The sequence below is a fragment of the Anarhichas minor genome, unplaced genomic scaffold (genome assembly GCF_050575085.1).
Source record: "Anarhichas minor isolate MPS153535 unplaced genomic scaffold, ASM5057508v1 ptg000102l, whole genome shotgun sequence".
NCBI classification, from domain to species: Eukaryota; Metazoa; Chordata; class Actinopteri; order Perciformes; family Anarhichadidae; genus Anarhichas; species Anarhichas minor.
In genome coordinates, this window is record NW_027466548.1 from 600,001 (window position 1) to 620,000 (window position 20,000).

Here is a 20,000-nt window from a genome sequence, read left to right on the forward strand (position 1 = left end):
GGAAGTCTTGAACTTTAGCAAACAGAACAGACTCAGTTTGTTTCTATCGAGGTTATGAAGCGTCGACCGATGTTCGTGTCCCGAGAGGAACCAGACGTCAACGTTGACTTATTTGTACTTCCGTAATTATTTTAATCCAAACCACTTGAAGCCCGAAGTTTATTTTGAAAGGACTGTTTGCATGAATGAGGAGTAACGTTTCGTAAGAAATCATTTGAACTGTGAAGCAACACATGGAAGGTCAATAGAGACGCACAAAAATTCAGATCTACTGAATCCTTCGGTTTCATTCAGACTTGTCAAACATCACAAACCCTCCGTAAACATCACGTATAAAGTCCATCTGAAGCTCCGCGTTTGGAGGCGTTTTCTTTACGAGTCAGATAATTGATTATCAGCAGAGTGAAGCGTCTCCGACAGGAAGTCGGTAACAGGTTTACGGCTCAGACGTCCATCGAGCTGCTAATCATTGACTTTGCTGCTGAATATATCAGCGTCTTATCAAAGAAAAACTCAACAAGAGACGAGAGTCTGGAGGACAAATCAACAACCATATTATTCGACATGCTGAAAGTTTTCTTATCGGTTGTTTGAAGTCGTCTTGTGTCTTTAGAGTTGTGAGAAAACAACTAACTTTTAAAAGGATGCATCTACACTTTTGGTGTTTGTGTCACTTATTCTTAAAATCAGGCATTAAAAGAAGGAGCTGAGCAGCAGAAGACAACACACCGTCAATTAGCAACACAACTAATGGTTGATTTCATCTGCCTATTATTGGCTCCTTTGATCAACGTATCTGTTCATCTACAAAATGTCCAAAACTTGTGAAAAAAAGGCCCAGAACTCAGAGACTGAGGACAAATTCAAATGTCTTGTTTAGTCCAACGCTCATCTGAAAACACCAAACATTCAGTTAACTGGGAGAGAAAACACAGAAAGCTTGAATCCTCAAGTAATGGCAAAAGTCTCAAGTCTGAAACACAAAGATAATAAACTTAAAATGAAACAAAACTGAATATTTGTATTAATATCAAGATACTTGCAGATCGATTCGTTTGTGAATAGTTTTAGAACAAATTGAGGCAAAAAGAATGATTTGTACATTTTGGACAGAGTCTTATTATGAATACATTTACTATTATTTACATACGTACTACTATATCTTCTTAGTTAAGTCCATATTTAGGAGTCACCTACGTTTTCTGGTCAAGAAAATCACTTCACTGTCAAACTGGTTTAAATGCCCCCTTTAATAATCTACCTTCTAATAGTCAATACATCCGTAATAAAACAGCATTGAGCTGAAGGAAACATTGTGATGAACTTGTTTCTGCATTTAAACTGAACGCAGCCAATAAACCCGAGTGTGTTTAAAGAGTCTTTAAAGTCAACTTCCTGTTTCATATTTCACCTTTTTACCTGAAACCTGCAGCAACACGCCAACAACCAACTGATGGGGATCTTTGGTAATATGATCAGGGCTTAATGAAGCACACAGCGGGAGTTAGAAGGGTCTTAACATGAAGTCATCACTCGGAGACCATCTGAAGGTCAAAGTGAGTTCAGTCATTTACTGGTGCTGAGTAGTTTAGAGATGAATGTTATCTGGTTTAATGCACAACATCAAATAAATCATTAGTTGCTGCCATTTATTACTATTCTATCATTTAAGCTCAAAGTTTTTGAGTTGATGAGTTGATGAGAATCGCTTTTAAATGTTTTTTTGATCAAACTTTGTCTCACAATGTGATGTGAAAAACAACAATGAACATGCATGTAATTCTCTTAAAGAAGATAGTGAAGCTTTTGATAAGAAACTTGAGTGTTATTGCCTTAAAACAAACCAAACTCCACGTTAAATCTGGTAAATATAATCTGATTTAACGTGAAGTAGTTCTCCCTGCTAGCTTATCAGAGAAGCTTATTTATCGGATATCTGTACCGCGTTATATTTAACTCCATTATCATTCTGAGGGGATGGCACCTGGTCAAGAATAAAGCTTTTAAGATCTCATCTTTCTGAGAGGATTATTAAATGTAAAATAAGCGCATTATGTAAAATTGTGTAATTTCTAAATGTTCCCACATAAACCACTTCATCATTGATCTTGACTACTTTTCCAGTATATGTTACGCATCTGGTTTGTGCTTCCAGCTTCAAATGATGCAACGCTGTGTGACGCTGCAGAAAACCTGGTTTGGTGATGATTCATGATTTGAGATTCGTTTTTATGCAGATGATGACGCTTCATCAGATCGTGACTTCGTTTGGTCACTGGGTTGGTTTGCATGCCGGCTGTGAAGCCTCAGATTAACATCCCTACTGATAGTGTGTACAGATGTGTACAGATGTGTACAGATGGGTTCTGGTAAAAAATACACATTCATTATCAGACAAACAAACACAGAGGTCAATAGGAGAGAACACAATTTTCTCTAAACAGAAGATTGGACAAATATTTGATTTCATAATACCTCTCTCTTCTTCTCCATGTGGGTCTAAACCACAAGAGATCCCAGCTGTTTCAAACAATCACACACACACACACACACACACACACACACACACACACACACCAGAGTTGGAGCAGTTTCTTGTGGATGAAAAGTTCAATTAGCCGTCTTTCATTATTTTATATTTTCGACCCAACATGGAGCCTCGTGTTAATGTTACCGTTTACTGATAATTAGTTTGTGTGGGAGGATAACAGAAACTCTATTGGCAGAAAGAAATGTTGGCACTGTAGGTTTCTGCAAAACACGGATATGTTGTGGATATGTGGAAGTTATGTTTCTGAACCAAAACAATGTTTCATATCAACAGCGTAACAACGCAGCGTAACAACGTAAAGTAACCATCCGCATAATTCATCAATTGTTGGTTTCCATCATCTTCCCTTCACAGCAAAGGAAAGAGTAAAGGAAGAAAACGGTTGTGTTGAAGATGTTTGATGCTCCGCTACATTGCAGTCTGAAACCTGAACTGACAGATAAACATCAGTTCAGGTCTCAGATCTTCACGCTCACACAAGAAACCAGAATGCATGAAAACAACAATCAGCAGCAGCAGAGAGTCAAACTGAGGTTGTTTAACAAAAGGCTTTAATTGAGTTTTATGCTGCTTCATAGGTTTTCTCCACTACATTTGGTTCACACTTATAATTATAATTACTTATAGACCAGTTACTTTACAAATTGGAGGAAGTACTCAGATTTTTTACTCAAGTAAAAGGAATAACAGAAATCCAGGAAGTTTCAGGAAAATATTTATTATATTATTGTATTATAATTATTGATGCATTAATGTGTTCATCGCGATAATGTTGCAGCTGGTGAAGGTGCAACTCAAGTAAAGTCGAACGTTCAATATTTCCCTCTGAGATGTAGAGAAGAAGAAAGTCACAAAAAATGGAAATACTCAAGTTCAGTACAATAACCATAATTTGATTTTCAGTACAGTACTTGAGTAAATGTAATTAGTTGCTTTCTACAACAACAAAAAAAGCATTTTGTGGATTAAACTACAATAAACAATGCATATTAAGTATTGAGAATTAGCTTCACCTGAACTATCAACAGCATCAATATGCTTCTCACACCAGATTTAATATCACAATATATAATGAGCACCATAATCAGTAATTAAAGTGGCCCTTGATTCGGATCATATTCCTTGGCCGACCATTCCACCAAGTTTCATTAAAATCTGGCAAGTAGTTTATTTTTTAAATCCTGCTGACAAACAGACAACAAACCAAACTGTAAATATAAGTAACAAGAAGCCCATCAGCTGTCCGTCGACCAATGAAAACCAACCAAACACCGATCATGTGACCGGCACCACAGGTCTGTGTGTGTAAACGGTACATAACAGTGATGCAGGTACAAACAGCTGACTCCTGTTTAACAGTGACACACACACACACATACACACACACACACACATGCTAGATGTGCTGATACAGAGGTTCAGCAGCGTCTAAAACAAGTTCTCACCAGAACATCCAGACGTTTCTCTGCACTGAACTGTTGGCTCGTTATACAAAGAGGAAAAACTTTAACGAATAGATACCAACATGAAAACTTCCCCAGTCGATTACTGATACTAAGACAATAATTATTTGTATTACAAGTTCTCTGAAAATTAATTTTAGGTATTCAAATGAGCCATTGTCTTATTAAATATGTGCTAATTGTCTTACATTTCCAGAACATAGATCTGAACATTGGATAAAACCAGGTTTAAAATTCTTGTTTTATGTTGTCGACATATTAGAGTCAAAGGCTTTTACAGAAGGAACTTATGATATCTCTTTGTTTCACCATTGATCAGAAAATACTGCCATGTTTTCCATGTTTTATTAATAAATGTATAAATGAGTGTGTGAGTGATGTGTGAACCTTCAGCACACAGAGAGGAATGAACGTGTGAAGTTTGGTGAATGTAAGAGCTGCTGAAGTGGAGATTTATCATCAGAGTCTGAGAACAAACTCATTGAGAGGAAACGTCCTTTAAAGAGACGTTTAGTTACATTACAGACATTTAGAGACTCTACAGGTGAATAGAGTCACAACATGACCTCATAGATATCACCATCAAACTTCACCACTTCATCACTCACATTAAGACGAGTATTTATTGTATTACAAGTTTTCTGACATGTTATGTTTAAATATGCAAATGAGGCATTATGTAATGGTAACTTTTGGTGAATTTAGTAGAAATCTACGGATGTAAACAGACAAAGTAGTAAAATAAATGTTTTATTTCCATAAAAAGACGTCTTATCGTCTTATCGGAAGAAAAATAGACTAAAATCTCAGAATTGATCAGAGCATGAAACCAATATTTTAGTTTGAAGCGTTCAACAATATATTATATATATATATATATATATATATACAGTATATATATATGTATAATACTACAAACAGCAGCGTGTTTTTAAGAAGTCAACCTTTACCCTTTAACTAAATGCTGTGACATTATCAGAGTGTGTGATGACAGTAATAACAGCTGACTGTCATCACAACAGAGACGCTGGCCCTTTAATTACAGCTGTTCTCTCTGAAAAGCTGAAGGTTTCTGACTCACGAAGTTTAAAGTTCTTTATCATTGAAGGATGAAAGTGGACGACATTATTATCTTGTCACTGATTTATCAGTGTGGTCCGATCAGTAACAGATAACTAGATAATATGTTAGATGTGTAAGAATAAAAAGAGAAAAGTTTATTTTTTTACTCTGTAAAACCTCCCACTCACTACATGTCTGAGTTAAAGTTATCTCCACATTTACGGTTATTAAAACTCTTTATGTCCTAAAAAGTGGCTCCAAACATCCACTACTGTCAGAAGAAATTATAAAATGTCTATGAAACAGCAAAACGTTACATCACATAATCAATGAGGCTGTTTTTGATTGTTGATCGGGAGACGAGACAAGTTTCATGGAGGCAAATAATATCGTTAAATATAATCGTTTTCTAACCCAGTATCAGACTCAAATAAACAAACTGCGTCAGTATGTCTTTGACTGAGAAGCTGTTTATCTGAACACAAATAACTCACTGCTGAGGTTTACAACTGCAGCATTCATTTAGAACAAACACATAAATGTTCATGTTATTTAATCTTAATCCAAAACCAACCAATCAGAATCCAGAATTATTAAAGCATCATGATGTGTTTGATTTATTTGCTTCACAGTAATTAATGTGAGGAGTTTGAAGTTCTTAAACGTTCTTTTCATTATTATATTACAGCTCAAACATCTGACAACAATAAAAAACACATAATGTGCAATATTACTCTTTATGATTTCTATATATCATTGACAATACACTGTCAATATTATGTTATTTATTTTTTGGTGTTAGTATTACTTTTTATAGACTTTATATTTTTACTCTTGTTTTTAATCTTTTGTTGTTGTAATTTCCTTATTTATTTTATTTTAATTATGTATCTTACTCTTATTGCTACTGTATTTTACTGGTGTCCGTATTACTTATTTTAGACTTATTAATAATGTCTCTGTTGTTCATATACGTTTATACTTTCTTTCAGTTATTGTTTGTTATTTTTCTGTTGTAATCTTTGATCAAACTCTGGCACAACAATTTACATCAGGATTAGTAGAGTTCTATCTCATCTTATTTAAAAATGGATAAAAAATAGATTAACGTTAAAAATATATAAATATCAGCTGAGGTATCTTTTTCTAACTCAGTATCAGACTCAAAGAATCTTGTCTCAAACATTAACAAGCTGCAACTATTAAGTCTCTTAATTGATTAATCAATCAACAGAAGAGATTTATTGGCAGAATTCTGGTTTCAGCAGCTCAGTGTGAACATTTCATATATTTATATCTTTTCAGTGCTAGTTTGAGACAGTGGGAGTTATACAACTGTTTTAACATGTAAACAAGGGTGTGGAGGAACTTAGAACACACACACACACACACACACACACACACTCACACACTTTAATCATTACTAAATAGCAGAGTAAACAGGGTGCGATAAACAATAGACGCCCTTAGAAAGTTTCCAGTTTCCAGGATCGGCCCAATACTTATGATATCACACACACACACACACACACACACACACACACACACACACACACACACACACACACACACACACACAATCAGTCGTGTTTCCATCATCACCATAGCTATAAACCAAGGCTTCACCCTAAAGTGTAATGATTTACGTTATGAGGACATACATTTTGTCCTCCAAAGGAAGGTGAGTCCCCACAATGTGAGTGTGTAAACAGATCTATGTCCCCACAACATGAGTAAACACACTCACACACACACACACACACACACACACACACACACACACACACACACACACACACACACACACACACACACACACACACAGAGTCCTGGTGGAAACTAATGGAGAATTACAACATCTCAATGTCACCTTCACTAACCCGTCTGTCTCTCTCTCTCTCTCTGTCTGTCTGTCTGTCTGTCTGTCTCTCTCTCTGTCTGTCTTCTGTCTGTCTCTCTCTGTCTCTCTCTCTGTCTGTCTGTCTCTCTCTCTGTCTGTCTGTCTGTCTCTCTCTCTGTCTGTCTGTCTGTCTGTCTGTCTGTCTCTCTGTCTCTCTGTCCCTCTCTTTGTCTGTCTGTCTGTCTCTCTCTGTCTCTCTCTCTGTGTCTGTCTGTCTGTCTGTCTCTCTCTCTGTCTGTCTGTCTCTCTGTCTCTCTGTCCCTCTCTTTGTCTGTCTGTCTGTCTCTCTCTGTCTCTCTCTCTCTGTCTGTCTGTCTCTCTGTCTCTCTGTCCCTCTCTTTGTCTGTCTGTCTGTCTCTCTCTCTGTCTGTCTGTCTCCCTATTTATTGTTGGGGTCTAAAATAGCTGCAGACGTTGATAAGATCAGTCGGGTGGTATGAAAACAAACTGGATGATGAACTTAAACACAGAGAGAGAGAGAGTCCACCTATTTCTCTGCCAGCTGTGAAATAACCTTCGAACTAAAGCTGCCAGTTGACCACATCTGTTTTCACAAAATAATTATTTCATCATCTGCTGAAATGATGTTGTACCCCTGAAAAAACACAAAACCATCACACACATCACACACATCAGACACATTAAGACACACAACACATCACACATCACACATCAGATGGGTGATGATTTGATCACAGATGATCACAGATGATTTGATCACAGATTTGATCTGTGATTTGATCACAGATTTCACAGATATCACAGTAATCTGTGATTTGATCACAGATTTGATCTGTGATCACAGATGATCACAGATGATTTGATCACACACATTTTGATCACACCATCACACACATCAGACACATTACAACATTTTGGTCACCTGAGGCCAGTTAGAGATCATCAGGGACAGAAAAGACCTTCCAGTTCAGAGTGGACTCCTTTACAGTTGAAACCCATCCTGCCCTGTCAACATTATGGCAGCCCTGGAAGAGCTACAGGAAGAGGTAGTAGGTGCATTACACACCCTGTCCAAAGACAATTTACTGGAAATCTGTGATTTTCTCAACATGTCAGACAAACAAAGAGCAAATGTTAAAGGAAAATCCCGCATATCCTTGTTGACTCATATATTGAACCACCTTGAAAGAGAAGAGGTGGCAGATCTAGAAGATGACGGAATGTCCGAATTGTTGATACTGAAAGACTACATTGTCGAAGTGTTACAAAACAACCACGATGAGATGTCAGGAGCACAGAAAGAAATGGAGGAGCTAAGAGCTGTAAACCAACAACAAGGATTGGAATTCAACCAAACTACTAATGTCAATGCCATTGCTAATAGTTCTCTGCACCTACCTCAAACCCCTGTCGGCCCACAAGTGAGCATGCAGCCCATAGCCAGTGCTCAGTCGCAGCCAAGCCCATGCTGGCGCAAAGATTTCAAAATTTCTGGTCAAATCGGTGAACCAGGCCAGAGAGATAAAATGACATTTTCCAGTCTTGTTCACCAGATTGAGAATGGACTAAGCAGAGGTTATCCTGAGATAGAAATAGTAGACGCAGTAATCAAAGCTATTTCTCCAGGCGCACAGCTACGCAGCTACTTGGAAGGAAAATCCCACCTTACCCTTCCCACTCTTAGGTGCATCCTACGCTCACACTTCCAAGAAAAGAGCGCCACAGAGCTTTACAAGCAACTAGCTTCAGAAGCACAGCATAGCAAGGAGACCCCTCAAAGTTTCCTGATGCGAGTCTTCGGTCTAAGGCAGAAAGTACTATTTGCGTCCCAAGAGTCAGAATCAGGGCTTAGGTATGACCCAGCTCTAGTCCAGCGCATGTGCTTGCACACAGTACTTACTGGTCTCCAGAATGACAGTATCAGGATAGACATGCAGCCCCTCTTGTTAGATACTAACACCTCAGATGAGCTTTTGCTAGAGAGGTTAAACATTGCCTGTGCCAATGAGACGGAAAGAAGAAACAAGAAGAGGTTCAGCTCCCCACAGCCAGCTACAAGTGTAAGCGTAGTCCAGTCAGAAGACCCGCCATCTGCAAAATGCCCTGTGAAGGAAGCTAAAGCAAAAGTGCCCCCTGAGTGGTTAACAGAGTTAGCAGAACTTAAGACCGGTGTTGCTTCTCTTAAAGGCCTCAGTGCAGAAATAGCTCAGATTAAAGAGACATTGCAACAGCCGATGTTCCAGTCACAACCCTATGCCCCACCTTTAGCTAGAAGGCCAGATAGGGACCCCCAGGCCCATAGTTCACAACAGCAGTATCATAGCAGCCACAGCCAGCCCCAAACACCAAATACAACTCACCCCCAGCATGCACCTCACCGGTACACCAACGGCCCTGCTTATGTTCCAAGGAGGTGTTTTGTCTGCCAGCAGACTGGATCAGAAGAACGTTGCATGTACTGCTACCACTGTGGGAGTGGAGAACATTTTCAAGCTGGATGTAAAACTAGAGGAGTCAGAACATCAAGAGAGGCCCCTTTAAACGGGAGATGGTTGCCCCTGCGGGACGAGTGTTAACCATAGCCAATGAAATGTCCCAGAAATGTGCAAATTGTGGCAGTATGAGTTCACCACAGAAGCTGAAACAGTGCTCATCCTGTAAAGAGGCACTGTATTGTTCCATTGCATGTCAAAAACAACATTGGACTGAACATAGGAAAAAATGCACTCACCTGACAACTAAAAGTGAAAAACCTCCCTGCAAAGACAATAGAGCCCACTATTTGCCACCCCTTGCTCCAGTTTGCCACCCCCACAAAGTCACCTCACTAGTTGGCAGGCGGTGTCTTGTTGAATGTTACCTGAACGGTCACCAGCTCCAAGCTTTATGGGACACAGGCTCTCAGGTATCGATCATTGATGAAAGATGGAAAACTGAATACTTACCAGATGTAAGACTGAGAGATGTTTCAGAAATTCTTGACACACCTGATGGATTAACATTGACTGCTGCAAATGGAATTGAAATGCCTTACCTGGGATGGGTTGAGACAACTTTCCGGCTAGCCTCTGAAACCGACCAAACAAAAGAACTGATCATTCCCGTGCTTGTGATGAAAGGCTGTCACCTGTCCCATCCCATCATAGGTTTCAATGTTGTTGAACACATACTGGCAAAGACTGAGAAGACCAAACAGTACAGTGCTGTGAGGAAAGCTTTCCCAAGTCTCAAAAGAAATAAGGTGAGAGCTTTTATACAGGCTGTGAGTGTCGAGCAGATAGACGAGTATACAGTGAAAACAAAGAAAGAGATGGTTACAGTGCCAAAACACAGCAGTATTCAGATTGAGTGTCGTGTAGCTGTCCAGCCTTTCAAGCAAGACATGACCATGCTATTTCAGCCAGACCTGAACCCTGGATGGCCAGATGGTCTTGAGTTCTACGACACACTAGTCAGAGTCAGGAAAGGAGTGGTACCAGTCATCATAATTGATGTCTCTAACCCAACTGACCATGACATTGTTTTGCTAGGGCGCACTGTAATTGGAACAGTACAAATGATTCTGACTGTGATGCCTGCCCAGACCTTTGAAAAAGTTACAACACCAGCTACAGTGAATCACACTAGCACCCAAACCTCCTGTAAAGCTAGTGAACAGTGGGATCCACCTGTAGACTTAAGTCACCTGGATGAAGGTCAGAGACAGGTAGTGAGACAGATGCTTAGAGAAGAGTGTCATTCCTTTTCAAGATCAGACAATGATATCGGCTGCATTGAAAGGTTGCAAATGACCATCTCTCTCAAAGACCCTGAACCAGTCAAACGCACGTACATATCGGTGCCAAAACCCCTGTACCAGGAGATGAAGGGTTACCTCCATGACCTAATAGCACAGGGTTGGGTGAGAAAGTCTAATTCTTCATACTCCTCACCTGTCGTGTGTGTTAGAAAAAAGGATGGCACCCTCCGGTTGTGTATAGACTATAGAGATCTGAACAGGAAGACACATCCCGACCGCCAGCCTATCCCTCGGGTCCAAGACATCATGGACAGTTTAGGTGGTAATTCCTGGTTCTCCCTCTTAGACCAGGGAAAAGCTTATCACCAGGGATTTATCTCCGAAGAGAGCAGAACAGTGACAGCTTTTGTTACACCGTGGGGACTTTATGAGTGGATACGCATTCCTTTTGGCCTCATGAACGCCCCTGCTGCCTTCCAACGTTGTATGGAGGAATGTTTGGAAGGGCTCCGGGATAACATCTGCATCCCTTATCTGGACGACACACTGGTTTTCAGTAAGACTTTTGAAAGTCATGTGGATGATGTGCGAAAAGTGCTGAAACGCCTCAGGGAGTATGGCATCAAACTCAAACCAAGTAAGTGTGATCTCTTAAAACCTGAGGTCCGTTATTTGGGAAGAATAGTGTCTGCAGATGGCAGCAAAGTTGATCCAGCTGATTTTGAAGCAGTCCGGGCATTGAAAGATATCAGGCCGCAGAATGTGGGTCAGCTCAGAAAAATGCTTGGTCTACTCACCTACTACAGACAATACATCAAAGACTTCTCCAGGAAAGCGAACTGTCTGTATGACCTCCTGAAAGCAGACCCAAACGAGGTCCCTGACAAAACAAAAAAATCAAAAACAAAGAAAGTGAGTCATGTCGTGCCCTCTAACAAGCCAATCACATGGACTGATCAGCACCAACTGGCACTTGAACAACTAATTGACTGTTTGCTCCATCCACCAGTGTTGGGCTTCCCTGATTTCACTCAGCCATTCGTTGTACACACAGATGCGTCACACCAAGGCTTGGGAGCAGTACTGTATCAAAAATAAGATGGCAAGTTGAGAGTCATTGCCTATGGCTCCCGCTCATTAACAGCAGCTGAGAAGAACTATCACTACCATGCAGGCAAGTTAGAATTTCTAGCTTTAAAATGGGCAATCACTGACAAATTCCGTGATTATTTGTATTATGCTCCAACCTTCACTGTGTATAGTGATAACAACCCGCTCACATACGTTCTGTCCACTGCAAAATTGAACGCGACCACTTCCAGGTGGGTTGCCGAGTTGGCTGATTTCCACTTTACAATAAAGTACAGGCCAGGGAAAGAGAACAGTGACGCAGATGCTTTGTCGAGGATGCCACTGGATGCAGAGTCATTGATGAGAAAATGTTCTGAGGAGCTGCCACCCGACACCATCGCTGCCACGATCCAAGCAGTTGAGGTACAAGCAAAGTCTCCTGAAATGTTGTCATTTTCCGCTGCATCCATGTCGGTCTCAGTTGCAGATGAGTTAGCCACAGCATCAGTCAGCCCCATTCCAAAAGAACAGTTAAGAGAGGCACAGAAATCAGATCCGTACATCAGTCCATTGCTAGACTGTAAACTGTCAGGTTCCAGACCACCAGTTAAACAGCTAAAGACATTCAGTCCAAAAACAAAATGCCTGTTCAGAGAATGGGACAAATTGACAATTGACAGTGATGGTCTTTTGTACAGGACTACCACAGGCCGTAGGCAGTTGGTCCTACCAGACCAGTACAAAGGAAAGGTGCTGGAAGAGCTGCACAATAACATGGGACACCAAGGTGCAGATCGCACAGTATCTCTAGTACGAGACCGCTTCTTCTGGCCATATATGCAATCTGACATTGAGCACTATGTGACTAAAGCTTGCACCTGTCTCAAGCAGAAAAAGCCATGCCATGAAACAAGAGCTCCCCTGACAAATATTGTGACAACACAGCCCTTTGAACTGGTATGTATTGATTTCCTACATCTCGACCGATGCAAAGGTGGATATGAGTACATCCTTGTGATTGTGGACCATTTCACACGTTTTGTTCAAACATATGCCACCACGTCAAAGTCAGGAAAAACTGCTGCAAATCTCATCTTCAATGACTTTTCTCTGAAATTTGGGTTCCCCTCTCGCATCCACCATGACCAAGGAAGAGAATTTGAAAATCAGTTGTTCACTCAGTTAAAAAAACTCAGTGGCATGGCCGGGTCTAGGACAACACCCTATCACCCGATGGGAAATGGTAAAGTGGAGCGTATGAACAGGACTTTGTTGCAGATGCTTAAGACACTGACTGAAACACAGAAATCAAACTGGAAGGAGTCTCTTAACAAATTGGTGTATGCCTACAACTGTACCCGATGTGATGTGACAGGTTATTCACCATTCTACCTTCTGTTTGGGCGATCACCCAGGCTTCCAGTTGACTTGCTGTTTGGACTGTACACAGAGTCAGGTTCCAGTGACCAGCGTGACTATGTGGAGAAATGGAAAAGAGGTATGGAGGAAGCATATGCCATTGCAAATGAGAATGCTCAAAAAGCTGCCGAAAGGAGTAAAGAGCATTATGACACAAAAGTTAGGAGTTCAGTGCTACAGCCTGGTGAGCGGGTTCTGATCAAAAACCTGACGCCAAGAGGAGGACCAGGAAAACTTCGTGACTATTGGGAAGACACAGTTCACACAGTAGTGAGACAAATGGGTTCTGACCTGCCGATTTATGAACTAAGACCAGAAAGGGGTAAGGGACGCTCCAGGGTCCTGCACAGAAATTTGCTCATGTCCTGTGACTACCTACCTTTTGAGACACAACCAGAAGTGACCAAAAATGACAAAAGCAACCAGAAACAAAGACACCAGCCTGCATTACAGCTTCAAGAGTCTGATGAAGACAGTGGAGATGAATATGACCTTCAGTATGAGCCATTTCAGGTTTCCACGTTGCCTGCCGAACCAGAGATGGAGCCTGAACATGGGCCCCTGTCAGTGGAACAGAGAGTTGGAGTGACAGTCCCTGTTGCCATGCCAGCACAGCCTCCTGAGGGAGATCAGCTGGATGAGGCCAGCACACCTGTTGAAAACTTGCCTGATGAGGAGATAAACGTACCTGCTGGAAATCTGCCTGATGATCGCTCACCAGATACCTCTCCATCATCAAGTGCTGCTGCTGAACCTGTAGAGCCGGCCTACCAGCTGCCACAAAGAGAGAGACATCCGCCAAGACGCCTCACCTATGATCAGCTTGGTATCCCTTCATGCTACAATATCCAGTCAACACCACAGCTGTTACCTTTCTACCCCGTACCAGGACTGGTCCCATGGTTGCCACCCTTACAGCCATACTACCTTCAGTCACCCTATATGTATGTACATAGCTAGAACCATGGACTTCTAGTTGACTGTCCTTACAGACTGTTTTCAAAGACATATATGTACTGTTATAATGGACAGTCAACAAACACAAACTGTGAATATGGACTATTTGAGCCGTGACCCTTGACCTTTGTTCAAGCACCAGCTTACAGAAGAGGATCTTCAGTGTCAAGTTCATAAGAGACTGTTTAATTGCAGGAAAATGTTTGAGTTAATGTCGGGACGACATTTATTTTGTAGGAGAGAGTGTGACAAGTTGGAAAACATGCATTTTTATAAGTTAAGGAAAATAGTAATTTCATGGTCTATTGTGTGGAATGTAATGTGATTGAGAGGATCATTCATAGATAACTTTACGATTTACGGAAACCAGGAGTTAAAACACATCACACATGAATACGTGGTTGAGATAATAAGATTGTGTTTTCTTGCATCGTTTGTTTTGTTCTGAATTGTGTAGTTGGATACGTAGTGTTAAACTGATCTACATAGTGGTCTTGATCTTGAGTCTGAGATCGATTGCTTTGGTCTCCACCCACATATCTCGGGGAAATCGCGATCTTTTCCTCATTGCAGTAAAGTTCTTGCTGAGGAAAAACATCATATCACTCTCGTGATTATTTATCCCCCTTTTTTCAGGTATGTTGTGGATTTTAAACAGCGTTAACATGTCGGTATGAATCTGCTAACATGGTCCTATGTTTTAAGAGAATGTTGTTACATTTTTGGGTACTTTAGAGCTAAGTTTTACAGAGAGTACTGTAGTGTGTGTAATTTACGTGAGTTCCCGCGTGTAATAGTAGCTGCGTCTACTGCCACCATTTTGTGAATTCACATGTACACAGACGGTAATATTTAGTAGTGATATTTTATTTGTTTTATCTGTAGAATATGTTTTATGCACTTTGAGAGTTTTAACAGTACTGAATGTAAGCTAGTTTGTGCTCGGGGAAATATCTAAAGTAATACTTTGAATAGTGTTTAACATAAATAGCGTATGTACTCTCTACTCTCCTGTAAATCTCTTCCTGTGTAAATGATTGTATTTTTGTACAAACGATTGCAGTAAAGTTCTTGCTGAGGAAAAACATCATATCACTCTCGTGATTATTTATCCCCCTTTTTTCAGGGGTACAACATTTTGCATTACAACATTTTGATCACACCATTTTTGGTGTGATCAAAATGTATCACACATCAGATCTGATCACACATCTGATCTCACATCTGATCACACATCTGATCACACATCACACATCTGATCACACATCACATCTCACATCTGATCACACATCAGACACACAACCAAAAACACAAAACCATCACACACATCCTCTTCAATTGTTCCTTATACACTAAAAATCCAATCAACACAAATCATAGTTTCTTATTTCCATCATCTGGTTTGTGAACCAGCTCCAGGAAAGCACTGAAATTCACCAGAAGCAAAATAATCTAAACTTAAGATCTACTTCATCACAAGACTCGACAAAGTGGAACTTGGGTCATTTAATGACAAGTGGTTTTGAATTGGAAACAGATTTGATGAAGACCTAACCAACATTTCACAAAAGAGCAACACAATCTGGACCTGAACCAAGACACATTGACCCCCCATCAGTAGAATTTGGAGCCGGCCCAGCTTCGGTCCTAGTTCAGGTCTCAGGTCGACAAACCAGTCAGGTGTCGGTTTACATTTACGTCTGTCCAAAAATGTCTTCAATTCATTTCATCCCGTTAGACATTTGTGTGAAATTGTCATAATTAGCAGATCAAATTCTTGAGTTATGGCCAAAAACGTTTGACCTCCAAACTCTAATCAGTTCAGAGTCCAGCTGGATGTTTTTGTCAGATTTGAGGAAATTCCCTCCAGCCGTTTTCGCGTTAATGAGAATGGACCGAACGGACGGACGGACAACTTGAAAACATAATGTCACACCTTCATCGTCGGGTCAAACTCTAAAAGTTTTCCTCTGATAAAAGATCAACAACAGGTTTTTACCGTCACTGTGTTGGAGTTTCCTTGCTGGGACTGACATCAAATACAAACTCTCTAAATTGTCTGTATTCACATGATAATCTGTGAGTTGACTTTAAAGAAATCACCTGCGACTCCTTCTTACCTGACAGCGGCTCTCTGGGTTTCACCTCCTCCACCACCTCCTCCTGCACTGGCTGCTCCTCGGGGCCCTGCGACGAGTAGTCGTTCATGGACTCCCTCTTCAGCTTCCCCAGGCCCACCATCTTCATGAAGGACAGGCGGCGGCTGGTGTTGTCGCACTCGTTCTCCGAGCCGTTTGGCTCGCCGTTGGTGATCGACTCCTTACGGGAGCCGAGGGTGTCGCGGTATTTTCCTGCAAATCTGGAAAGAAACACGAAGGAAGACATGAGCGAACGAACCCCATCTTCCTCCGTCCAATCCTACCTTGTCCCTTTTTACTTCAACAAACTCTCCTTATCAGTCTTCACCTTAACTCCCATCGTCTCACAGTCCCCCTTCACCTTGACAAATTTGATCCCTTTTACTTTATCTAGTCTATAACTTCACAAACTCCCATCATCCCTTGTTAACTTTAAAAACTTCACTAATCCTTCTTTACTTCAGCAACTTCTCATCATACCTCTGTATCTCAACAAACCACCCTTGTCCCTATATACCTCGACAAACTCATCCTCCCTTTTTACCTTGACAAACTCTCATCCTCCCTTTTTAACTTGACGAACTCTCATCCTCCCTTTTTACCTTGACGAATTCTCATCCTCCCTTTTTACCGTAACTCCCATATTCCGTTGGTCCCCCTTCACCTTGACAAATGTAATCCCTAATTACCTCGATCCTCCTTTAACTTTACAAACTTTGCTCATCCCTATTCCCTTCTGCAAACTCTCATCATACCTCTGTATCTTAACAAACCACCCTTGTACCTTAATATCTTGACGAACTCCCATCATCCCTCTTTAACCTACCAGATTCCCCTGATCCCTAAACACCAATTGGTTCTCTTAATTTAGACACCAACATCACTTTGCACCTTAACAAATTGCCATCATCCCTCTTTACCTTAACATCATCCCTTTTTACCTTGACAAACTCTCATCCTCCCTCTTTACCTTTCACTGGTCCAAATGTAATCCCTATTTACCTCGATCCCTCTTAAACCTTACAAACTTTGTTTATCCCTCTCTACCTCAGCAAATTCTCATCATACCTCTGTATCTCAACAAACCACCCTTGTACCTCTATACCTCAACAAACTCCCATCATCCCTCATTACTGACCAGATTCCCCTGATCCCTAAACACCAATTGGTTCTCTTAACCTAGACAAACTCCCAACATCCCTCGATACCTTTAAGATCCTCCCTTTTTACCTTGACGAACTCTCATCATCTTAACAAATAACCCTTGTGGGTGAGCTGAACTAAGAGCACTTAAAGGTTCGTTTGGAAGGAAATCAAGTCCATGATTGTGATGCAGAAGAAGGACAGAGAAGTATTTTATCCTTAGAAGGCTGATTATGAATTGGTAGAAGAGTTAAACAAATTCTACTCTAGGTTTGATATCTATGGTTCTAAGACTTGTTGGAACTCTTTACAGTTTGCCTACAGAGCAAAGGGGTTTAGTGGAGGATGTAAATCTTTGAAATAAGAACCACGCACAGTTGTTTTATATTGACTTTTGTTCTGCTTTTAATTGTATTGAGTCACATGTTCTTGCGCAAAAGTTCCTATCTAACTTTAATATAGATTTTAGTGCAATATGTTGGCTTAATGACCAGAGCAATCATCGTATTGAGATGCGTCCATAAGTATGTGATTTGTGAATCTCCTGCAGGGTGTGGATCAAGATCATGGCCCAGTCTTGATGAATTTCGGTGGTCGGTCTTTTCGTAAAACTAAAAACCAGGAAATGTTTATAGTTTTTTGGAGGAGGCCCCTTTCCCCCAAACCTGGCCTGCCAGATCTGAGAAGACATCTTTGGAAACGTTTTGGAAAAGGGGCGGGCACTTTCAATAAATACTTGGCAGGTGATTGGATGAACCGTGTGTCAATCAAGCCATTGAAGCCATTCGGGAGAAGAGAGAAAACATCTTTTTTCATGTAGGAAAGCCTTCAGTGTCGCTCTTTCATAGAAGAAATGGATACAATGAACTATGCAGAAGCTTAGATTTGATGCAAAATCAATGGTTTCAATGTGAACATGACACTGAACATGTGATATTCTTATTTTTTTGAGCCCGTCCTTTTTTTCTATGATTTGCTGGTTTGGTAAAAATGTTACCAGTGATGCCTTCAATGACCTTCAGCTGCTATTGTTTTTTTAAACAAACTGTAACTGCAGATGTCAAAAAGTCTCTTTTTCCACAATTCATTGAGTAGGACAGTGTAGGATCCTGTGCTGTGTTGTGTTAATGTGTATGTTGTTTGTTTGTTTTGTTTGGTTAAATCTTTGCACTATTGTTTAGTTAGTTAATTTAATATTATTATTCATATTATTGCTTTACCTGTATCTATAAATGCTGCTGTAGTGAAAATCCCCCTTGTGGGATTAACAAAGTAACTATCTATCTATCTCTCTCTCTATTGTATTTATTTAGACAACCTTAAATCTTCTGGATCTTGAATCCTGAATTGAATCTTGTCCACGTAAACCTCAACAAACCACAATCAAACTCCTCTAATCCTTCGTCCCTTTGTTCTACCTTTCCTTGACCGATTATCGTCGTTCTTAACTTTAACAGACTTCCATCATCCCACTTTACTTTTTGTCTTTACCTCAACAGACTTCCTTCAGAGCTCCTCCTGCCCCTCTTCTTTTTCTCTGCGGGTGACGGCGTTCCTTGCAGCGACCCCTGTGGGGAGGGTGTCTCGCTTTCTTTGCTCCTCCCCCCCGACAGCCTGAGGTTCTTCCCCAGCTTCCCCAGAGTCTTCAGCGGAGACTTGAACTTGAACGACGACCTCATCGAACCACCTCCGCCTCCCTTTTTTTTTCCCTCGTTGGCCTCATTCTCGTCCTCCTCGTCCTCGAAGGGGTTGCGGTCCCTCGGCGCGTCGCCGTCGAGCAGCGAGCCGCCGGGCGACCAGTGGTCGCCGTGGCCGCCATTGCCGCCACCGTCATCGCGGTCGAAGGGGTTGTGATGGCGATGATTGGGGGTGATGTTGAGGCTCATCCTGCGAAGGATCCAAGCGTTTTCTAGAGTCGGACCGCCGCCTTTCAGGCGCACTGGGAGGTTTTTGAAGATGGGCATGATGGGGATGGGGGAGGGGGGGGAGGGAGTGAGGAACCTGAGGAGGGAGGGAAAGAGATCAATCAATCAACCAATCAAAGAGCTGGAACTGACAAGACTGTTGAGTCCATTTCTACTGGACAGGTGGGCGTTTTAAAACCTTGATGTTAAAGCAAAATTCAGATCAATAAAGCTAAACTAAAACTTCATGGATCCACGAACATTAAAAGAGTTCCTGAAATAAAGACGCTGACAAAATCAACTGTTAAAATGTCATCAGCAAACATTATAAAATGTGCCGATTCTCAAACAGCAACCAGCGGAGCAGAAGAACAACAAACCAGAAACCAAGAAACTAGCAAAAATAAATAAAATGCTATATTTGTTATCAGTTGAATTATCCAAAAACAATGTAATTACTCATCATTGTACCTCAAACTAAACATCAGAGCCTCAGTGAGACCGAGATGCAGTTGAAAGCTCTGGAATAATCTAGTAAATCGTCCTTGAGTTAAGAAATTCCATGCACAAGACTTATTTAAACATAAATACTAGTTACTAAATCAATTATTAGTTATTAACTAAAACATCACAATAACAGTTTATACATTGATCCGTTCATATACATGATACAAATAATAAAACATCTAAAT

At 40.8% G+C, this 20,000-nt stretch overlaps 1 protein-coding gene across 2 annotated transcripts in view; it reads right to left on the reverse strand.

Moving 5' to 3' along the window:
• Positions 1-20,000, reverse strand: part of exoc3l2b (exocyst complex component 3-like 2b) — a 57,846-nt gene that overhangs the window by 24,036 nt on the left and 13,810 nt on the right. For both annotated transcript variants that reach the window (XM_076082767.1, XM_076082766.1), the window contains exons 2-3: positions 18,896-19,405; positions 16,244-16,482 (exon numbers count right to left, since the gene is read on the reverse strand). In XM_076082767.1, the coding sequence (XP_075938882.1) occupies positions 16,244-16,482; positions 18,896-19,368 (712 nt within the window). In that variant the 5' untranslated portion in view covers positions 19,369-19,405. The remainder of the gene's footprint in view (positions 1-16,243; positions 16,483-18,895; positions 19,406-20,000) is intronic.